Source organism: Babylonia areolata, chromosome 13 (genome assembly GCF_041734735.1).
Source record: "Babylonia areolata isolate BAREFJ2019XMU chromosome 13, ASM4173473v1, whole genome shotgun sequence".
NCBI classification, from domain to species: Eukaryota; Metazoa; Mollusca; class Gastropoda; order Neogastropoda; family Buccinidae; genus Babylonia; species Babylonia areolata.
The window spans coordinates 39,412,484-39,421,908 of NC_134888.1; the positions used below are offsets into that span (position 1 = coordinate 39,412,484).

The following is a 9,425-nucleotide window of genomic DNA, read 5'->3' on the forward strand; positions in this document are numbered from 1 at the left end:
CCTTAATAACTTAGAAAAAAAAAAAATATATATATATATATATATGTATGTATGTTTAATAAAGGTAGAGAAGGTATGGGAAGCAGAAAAATATATATATTTGGTTGTTGTTTTTTAAATTGCAAAGGGATATGAAGCAAAAAAAAAAGGAGTGGCCAAGTGAGTTTTCTAGCAATGGGTGGTGGGTGTTTTGGAAATGTAGGAAGTGCTACATGTGAGCTTTGTGTGGTGGGGTGTGGCAGTGAACCAAGAAGCCAAGCCAGAAGAGCCAAAGCCTGTCCCTGTCCCCTTACCCACCTTCACTCGCTCCAAGTGGGAGACCGTGGACGAGGCAGAACTGGAAGCCCAAGGTAAGTGGAGCCCCACCATTGCTGTGTAGACTGTGGATTTCTCATGGTGGAGACATGCTTGTTTATAAAGGAAAACATTTGTGCTGATTCTGTGCCTGCTGTACCCCCCACCCCCACCCACCCGCACCCCCACCCTCCTCTGCACAAAGATACGCCATCACCTCCTGTTCCAGTGATGACTGATTGTGCACTGTTTGTTGTAGTGATGATTGTGCACTGTTTGTTGCAGTAATGATTGTGCACTGTTTGTTGCAGTGATGATTGTGCACTGTTTGTTGTAGTGACGACTGATTGTGCACTGTTTGTTGTAGTGATGATTGTGCACTGTTTGTTGCAGTGATGATTGTGCACTGTTTGTTGCAGTGATGACTGATTGTGCACTGTTTGTTGTAGTGATGATTGTGCACTGTTTGTTGTAGTGATGATTGTGCACTGTTTGTTGTGATGATTGTGCACTGTTTGTTGTAGTGATGATTGTGCACTGATTGTTACAGTGACAACTGATAGTGCACTGTTTGTTGCAGTGGTGACTGATTGTACACTGATTGTTACAGTGACAACTGATAGTGCACTGTTTGTTGCAGTGGTGACTGATTGTACACTGATTGTTACAGTGACAACTGATAGTGCACGGTTTGTTGCAGCTATGACTACCTCCAAGTGGGACACATTGGAACAGGAGAGTGATGGAGAAAAGGACAATGGAGTTCAGGGTGTTGATGAGGACATCGACGGAGCGTAAGTAGATGATGTTTGTAGCAGAACCATTCAGTAGAACTGGACAGTCCAGTCCATGGAGTGGATACCTTCGCTGGCACTGAAGTGTGGCCTAATTTGCTCATTTTCCCTTGAAAAATAACCAGTTCAAATTCATTGATCTGGATCCAGATAAGGCTTGCCACCAAATTCTGCCTTAATTACCGCCACCAAAATCTGCCTTGTTTATCCCTGTTCCATGGCCCAAACTGTACTTTTGCTGTCACTGTTGATGAGAGAAATGCTATCGCTGCTTCTGGATTTTTAGCCCTTTGACTGCTGGCCGCATTCCAATGAACACTTTGTGCTGGTGGTGCTGGCTTCTTATATCATGGTTTGGTACATGGACTGGCTCTTCTGGACCGTGAGCATGTCCATAACCCTTCCTTTTAACCTCTTGACTGCAGTGGGACGTCCATTGTGACATCACTGATGACATCATCAAAAGAAGGAAAATATACTTGGGAAGGCTGAAAATTCACATTTGATCTTGAGTGGTATATATTTAGACCATTTTTCCAATTTCTGGCTGATTGTTGTGGATAATGATTTACGACTTGAATGACCACTTTTTACTGTTTTTTTCCCAACAGGTTTCTGCAAGTTGTCATAGAAATTCTAGGTAATATGTATTGTATTTAATGAATCTTTTATCACAACAGATTTCTGTGTGTGAAATTCTGTCTGCTCTCCCCTGGGAGATCGTGTTGCTACACGGAGAGTGCCAGTTTTTTTCCCCTGCATGCTAGTCTATTTGTTTTCCTGTCAAAGTGGATTTTTCTATAAAATTTAGCCAGGGACAACCCTATTGTTGCAATGGGTTCTTTTACCTGCACTAAGTTAACACTGTTCGTGGGACCTTGGTTTATTATCTCATCTGAATAACAAGCATCCAGACCACCACTGAAGCCCAGAAGGTCTTGTGGAAGGGGGGAGAAAGTACTGGTGAGTGTGGGATTCGAACCTGTGCAGTCAGTCTCTCGCTTCTTACGTGGACACATTACCACTAGGCCACCACTTCACAGTGGTGTGAGTGCTGACAGCCACATCATTGATATGATATTCCGTGTGGCCTGCAGACCTATGGAAGAAGCGGCACCTGCAGCCCCGGCAGCCAGTGAGTCCAGCGAGAGTGAGGATGGAGGCACATCCCAACGACAAGAAATGACGGAGGAGAGACGTGCCAAACTCAGAGAAATAGAGGTGAGATCACCACTGTGTGGGACTGACTGTTCACCCCTGCAAGACTGCTTCCCTTCGGAGTTGGTTTGATCAGTATTTTGGTTTGGTACAAGTAACAAAACATCACAGTTCTGGGTGAACAGAGCAGCAAGAAACTCTTACACAGAGTCTGTCTGACTTGCTTTAACTCCTTCATTGGTGGACATTGGTGAAATGTTGAATTGTGATTTCAAAGGGTGTTTTTTGTAGTGCGTGTAGTGTAATTGATGCTGCTGAACAAACGTAATACAATACCACTCCACCTGATTCACACCCACTTCTGGTTCGTCAGAGCTTCTGATTTTTATAAATTTTGAATTTCACGAAGGTTTTAATCCCTAACAGGCTTTTCACATTAATCTTTACAAACGAATGATGAAGGTTAAAATTCCAAACAGGTTTTTCACATTAATTATCTTTACAAAGGAAAAAGATTCATTTGTAAGAGGAGAGAAAGTATTTTATCTTACTCTTTAGCTTGGGAGTGGAGCATGGAATTCAGCTGTTTACCTTTCAGTTGTCTCACCCTGCAGCACATGTTCACAAATAGCAGCATGTTTTTTTTGTTTGTTTGTTAATAATTGTAATCATCATGTTACTTTAATTATTTTCAAACATTGATATTATAGTCTAACAACACAAGACATGCTTTGAACATAAAGCAGTTTGGTTCCTGCAGTGCTTGTTGAAGTGATTTTCATAGACTGGAAAATACCATCAGAATGAGAATGACTTTATTTCATCTCAGAAAAACAAAATAAGGATGGAAATATAAGTGATATAATAATATTGTATATTATCTTTTTCCTCACTAATTGAATCTGTGTGTGACAGTTGAAACAGTAAAAGAAATTTCCAGCTAGCAGTATAGATAAAAGCTGTCAGCTCAAAAGCCGTAAACTAATGTTTTACAGATGAAGGTGGTCAAATACCAAGACGACATTGAGACAGGGCGACGATCCCGGAAAAGTCAGATGTCCATTGCGGAGCAGGTGGCCCATTACCGTAAAAAGCTTCTCAACAAGGTAGGCATGATGGGACTGGAGTGACTGACAGCTTCTCAACAAGGTAGGCATGATGGGAATGGAGTGACTGATAGCTTCTCAACAAGGTAGGCATGATGGGACTGGAGTGACTGAAAGCTTCTCAACAAGGTAGGCATGATGGGACTGGAGTGACTGATAGGTTATCAACAAGGTAGGCAGGATGGGACTGGAGTGACTGAAAGCTTCTCAACAAGGTAGGCATGATGGGACTGGAGTGACTGATAGCTTCTCAACAAGGTAGGCAGGATGGGACTGGAGTGACTGATAGCTTCTCAACAAGGTAGGCATGATGGGACTGGAGTGACTGATAGCTTCTCAACAAGGTAGGCATGATGGGACTGGAGTGACTGAAAGGTTCTCAACAAGGTAGGCAGGATGGGACTGGAGTGACTGAAAGGTTCTCAACAAGGTAGGCATGATGGGACTGGAGTGACTGATAGGTTATCAACAAGGTAGGCAGGATGGGACTGGAGTGACTGATAGGTTATCAACAAGGTAGGCATGATAGGACTGGAGTGACTGAAAGCTTCTTTGTGTGGCTGGGGTCAAGAGTTCAAGGTCACAGCATGGCACAAGGAAAAGATGGTGAAGTGTTATTGAGCTTGGTTTTACTTCCCATTTTCATCAGTTATTAAAACTGCGTTCTGTGATTGGTCTCTGTCAAAACAAGCACTTTCAAATGTTGGTGTTGAAGATCACTCAGTCAAACAGTGTGCAATTAAAACTGTCCTGTTGCATCATGATATTCTTTAGAGTATTTTTTATTTTCTGTTCCATAGTTCCTGTTTCATTATGTAGGTACTACACATTAGCCTTGAAGGCTTTGCCTTTCTTGTTTTATGTTGCTTTTTTCTTGATCTTTATTGCACTGTAACTGTTGATATTCCCAGTTACAAGGATTGTGGACCTTTACTCAAGGTCTCTCTTGAAATAAGGGTGTTGCTGTGGGTGTGCCATTGAAACATATGTCGCGATGGTTGTAATGAAGTATTGACAGTGTTATGTGTGTGTGTGTGTGACTGTTGATGTTTGTTTTTTTGGCCACATCAACAGGAGAAGAACAACGAAGGTGTTGACTCACCTGGCAGCAGTGTGAGGGAAAGTCGCAAACACCAGAGGTCAAGGTCGCCAGCTACACCACGCAACAGATCCGTGTCTCCAAAACGAGCGAAGAAAAACAAGAGGTGAGTTATGTCGTGTATTTTGAAAAAGCTGCATTATGTTATGTGTGACTGGATAGAGTAAATGTGTTATTCTGTTGGAGCAAGTGTATATTGTATGGTGTCAAAATGTCTTTTGTCACAACAGATTGCTCAGTGTAACACTCAGGCTGTTCTCTCTGGAGAGAGGCTGTCACCTCAGTACAGCACCACAGGTTTTTTTCTGGGTTTTTTTTCTGCAGGGTTTTTTTTTTTATGATCAACAGATTTTTCTTTAGAATTTTTTCAGGGACAACCCTTTTGTAGCCATGGGTTCTTTTACCAGCACAAAGTGCATGCTGCACACAGGAATTCAGTTTATCATCCCATCCAAATGACTAGCACCCAGACCACCACTCAAGGACCTAGCTGGGTGTGTTACCACTAGGCCACTGCTCCATTGTTAGTGTGGATACTTGTGCCCTGGGTGTTGTGGAAGCTGTGTGATCACCCCATGGAAGAGGAGCTCCATTGTTAGTGTGGATACTTGTGCCTTGGGTGTTGTAGAAGCTGTGTGACCACCCCATGGAAGAGGAGCTCCATTGTTAGTGTGAATACTTGTGCCCTGGGTGTTGTAGAAGCTGTGTGACCACCCCATGGAAGAGGAGCTCCATTGTTAGTGTGGATACTTGTGTCTTGGGTGTTGTGGAAGCTGTGTGATCACCCCATGGAAGAGGAGCTCCATTGTTAGTGTGGATACTTGTGTCTTGGGTGTTGTGGAAGCTGTGTGATCACCCCATGGAAGAGAAGCTCCATTGTTAGTGTGGATACTTGTGCCCTGGGTGTTGTGGAAGCTGTGTGATCACCCCATGGAAGAGGAGCTCCATTGTTAGTGTGGATACTTGTGCCCTGGGTGTTGTAGAAGCTGTGTGACCACCCCATGGAAGGCTCCATTGTTAGTGTGGATACTTGTGCCCTGGGTGTTGTGGAAGCTGTGTGATCACCCCATGGAAGAGGAGCTCCATTGTTAGTGTGGATACTTGTGCCCTGGGTGTTGTGGAAGCTGTGTGATCACCCCATGGAAGAGGAGCTCCATTGTTAGTGTGGATACTTGTGCCCTGGGTGTTGTGGAAGCTGTGTGATCACCCCATGGAAGAGGAGCTCTGAGGCCTCAGATGTCAGCAGTAGTTGTGAACCACCATGTCCCAAAGTACATGGTCAAAACACAACACTTGCAGTCATGTCCGTTTCCCAAACTCTGTGGGAGAGAAATCACAATTCAGCTGAAGCTGCCAATGAAGGTGGTTTTGTTGTTTTGGGGTTTTTTTTTCCATATGTCAACAAAATAAAGATTCTTACTCCCACACCAGACTGCCTTGACAAGTATGTTACTCCCTGCTCCCCCACCACCCATCCCCTGAAAATTGTAGCTGAATGGATGTGCAAAGAGTAGCAAGAGTTTCTTCCACCATCACACAAGTCAGAAACATTTAGCCCATTCCATTGGCCGTTCTTTGTTGTAAGTTATCTCAGCCTGCCATTAGTTTTTGGAGGTTCTCTCAGTGAACTGTTGTCACATGAAAATGGTGTAAAGGCATGAATGTAAAACAGAACAGCATGTATACTGTTGTGTGTTCACATTATGATGTAAGAAAGTACAAAAAAGAGAAAGCAGAGTTAAAGATGAAGATGTGATCTCCGTGTTTCAGCCCCAAGCGATCCAAGAGATCACGGTCACGTTCACCACGAGGAAGATCGCCACACAGCCGCAAACGCCACAGAAAGCACAGGGATTGAAAGACTGTGTTTGCTTTCCTTATGGTCCAGATGTCGTGAATGAAGGACTGAATGCTATGATGATTGATTGAAATTTTTTCTTCATCATTATCATCATCATCATCCATCCACTCATCCTTTTTTTTTTTTTTCAGCCTGCTTCTCAGTTCTTTGTCAGTTTTTAATAACAGGAATGTTGGCCTTGTCCCACAATGTTTTAGTAATTTAGTGAGAGGTGGGTCAGAATGTTTTTGTTCCTGTTGTGTTTACCCATTTCATCCATTGTATCCCTTTGTGAAAATTTGGGTTACTGCTTAATTCATGGAACATAATGAACTGATGATTTTTTTTTTTTTTTTAATACCAGTTTTAGAGCTTGTGTTGTGAATTCGTACAATTCCAATAACAGCATTTAGCCATAATTCCAAGAACAGCATTTAGCCTGATTCCAAGAACAGCATTTAACCGTAATTCCAGGTTCAGCATTAAGTCAGCCCATCATGGGTTATTTAACATTCTCAACAAAATTGAACAAGGTTAACCTGGAAGACAGGATTTTATTGATGATTATTACCTGGGTTATTATGGATAGTTGAAATAGCAGGTTGAGAGAGAGAGAGCTATTCAGGCACTACATCCCTCTTCAGGAGTGGACCTTCTAAGGAAATGCTGTGACATTATCAGTCCCTGTGCTTTGCGAGCGCTCTACGACTGAGCTACATCCCAATTTTAGCTGTATACAACAGCAATGAGAAGAATTAAACCGTTTTGATCAGAATTAAATCTCTGAAATTGACTGTGGAACTGAGCATTCTGCCACTGAGCAATATCCCAGTTTTAGCTGTAAATAACAGTGAGGATAAGAATGGCATCTCTGATATTGACTTCAGTAGAAGCAAGCATTCTGCCACTGAGCTGTAACCCAGTTTGAGCTATGAACAACAGCGCTGATTAGAATTACATCACTGAAATTGACTGAAGTAGCAGTCAGCATTGTAATTTATGTGAAATTTGGGCTGCTTTCCTTGGGGAGAGCATGTTGCCATGATCCAGTGCCTCCTTTTTTTTTCTTCTTCTTTCATCTCTCTGCATGCATGTGTGTGTTTGAATTTTATGTACATGGAATTCTTTCCGAGTTTTGCTGAGGACAAATCTTTACTTTTTAGGGCAGTTATGTAATGAGTGCTAGGGGTGTGCTGCAGACAACACTGATGTATCATCTCATTCGAATGTTGCCAGAAAAATGACCCCAAACAAACCTACAAAAAAATAGCCATACTAGCGTGATAAATCAGAAGGTTACTACATCTTTCCAGAAGGTTCTGTGCATGGAAAAAGTGTGAGTTACCAGTGTGCTCAGGGACAGTAGGCTTGAAGGTGCACACTGTTGTTTGTAGTGATCATGTCAGTGTGGAGTTAGCAGTAAGGAAATATCAGCTTTGCAAAGGCTACCTAGCACAAGATTTGCCCCACAGTCATTTGAAGCACTCTGCATAGACAGTAGTGTGTATTAAAAAACCAAGACTGGTTCATGTTATGCTCGTTTTGTGTCATTTCTTTTTTATTGTGTTGATCTCTTTGGGTGTATTCCAGAAACGAATAATATATCTGATGGAAAAGGGAATTTTGTTTACCTTTATTTTCCAGCCTAAAAGACCACTTGTCAGGGTGGTCATTATGAGTTAGACCATTCCTGTCTTTAATCTGTTAACAAAAAGAAATATTGTTTGAATCCAGAGTGAAATAGTTTTTTTTCGGGGTGGTGGTGGTTTTTATCATTTTTTTGTTTATTTTTTTATTTAAATATTCATTTACTTCTTTTTTTTTTTCTTCTTTTGTTTTTCTCAAGGCCTGGCTAAGTGCGTTGGGTTATGCTGCTGGAGTCAGTTGCATTGCTCAGACGGAAGAGCTTAGTATGGTCGTACCCGCTACTGTGTGTAGTATGGAACTGACCAATGGCGTAGTTTGGTCAATGTAGGCATTTAGTCATGTGTAACTGTCAAAAAATTAGAATCAAGCAATGCAACTGGCTCCTAATCTGGCATCTGCTTGGCAGATGTGGTGTAGTGTACATGGACTTGTCCGAACGCAGTGACACTTCCTTAAGCTACTGATACTGTTTACTGCTTTTTGTTTTGGAGCAGTATTCACAGCTGGGCATACGAGGACATTTTGTTGAATTCTAGTTGTGTGAAAAGATGTTTCCTGTGGTGGGGTTGTGAATTCTGTTATTCTGAAAGAACAGAAGCCTTATGGCGATGGGGAAGAAAATAATATATATGTATGTTGCAAGAAAAGAAAAGTTGCTGTTTTCGTTTACCGTTCTCTCCCCACATCGTTGCAGGATTGCAGTCCTGTTGTTATTTTACTGCTTGCTTCACTGCTGAGTCTCACAACTTTGGGAGGAAGGTGGGGGAGGGGTGGGGATAGTGAAGGAAGAAGAAAGTTCATGGCAGATGATTCCATTGAAACTAGAGTGAAGAGTTGGAAACAACACTGTTGGCTTGCCATTGCATGAACACCTGGTTTATTTCCATTTGTTGTTAGTGATTCACATCTGGCTTGGGTCTGTTTAGTTCTGTGTAAGAATATCACAGAGGAGGGTAGTAGGGAGGTGAGGGGAGAAAGTGGTTCACACACTAGCGCACTTTTAACGGTGTGCAATTAAAAATGTCCTTTTGCTAATTGATCTGTTTTGTAGCGTCCTTGTCTGTTGAATAATTGCTGTGTTTGCTAAAGTGGGTATCACATTTCTTGCTTCTTTGTGGTATTGGTCACCATATTTCACAGTGGCCCCAATTCCAGCTTAACCCAAATTTTCATGGAGAAAGTTCATTTTTGTTAAAAGAATTATTTTCATGGATCGTTCTCTTGTATGGTGAATTTTGTGTGATTTGACTTGGATATGCATGGCGTTTGATAGGATTGTGTTAGGATGTGTTGGGTCAGAAATGTCCATTTGTGCTGTTGTCTACTGACCAGGCCAGTCATGCATCAGGAAATGTTATTGAAGGGTGTGTGTGTTTCTGTGTGTGTGTGTGAGAGAGAGGGGGGGTGATCATGTATGAATGAGGAGAATGTGCAAGACATATATCATGATGTTGAGAAAAATAAAAATTGAAATTATGTGTTGTATG

The 9,425-nt window shown here is 42.0% G+C and overlaps 1 protein-coding gene across 1 annotated transcript in view; it reads left to right on the forward strand.

Moving 5' to 3' along the window:
• LOC143289268 (U2 snRNP-associated SURP motif-containing protein-like) overlaps positions 1-9,416 on the forward strand; it is a 35,505-nt gene extending 26,089 nt beyond the window's left edge. Inside the window, exons 19-24 of the mRNA XM_076598266.1 lie at positions 243-350; positions 995-1,088; positions 2,186-2,309; positions 3,242-3,352; positions 4,427-4,557; positions 6,222-9,416. Coding sequence (XP_076454381.1) covers positions 243-350; positions 995-1,088; positions 2,186-2,309; positions 3,242-3,352; positions 4,427-4,557; positions 6,222-6,309 — 656 coding nt within the window. The 3' untranslated portion in view covers positions 6,310-9,416. The remainder of the gene's footprint in view (positions 1-242; positions 351-994; positions 1,089-2,185; positions 2,310-3,241; positions 3,353-4,426; positions 4,558-6,221) is intronic.
• The last annotated feature ends 9 nt before the right edge of the window (positions 9,417-9,425 follow it).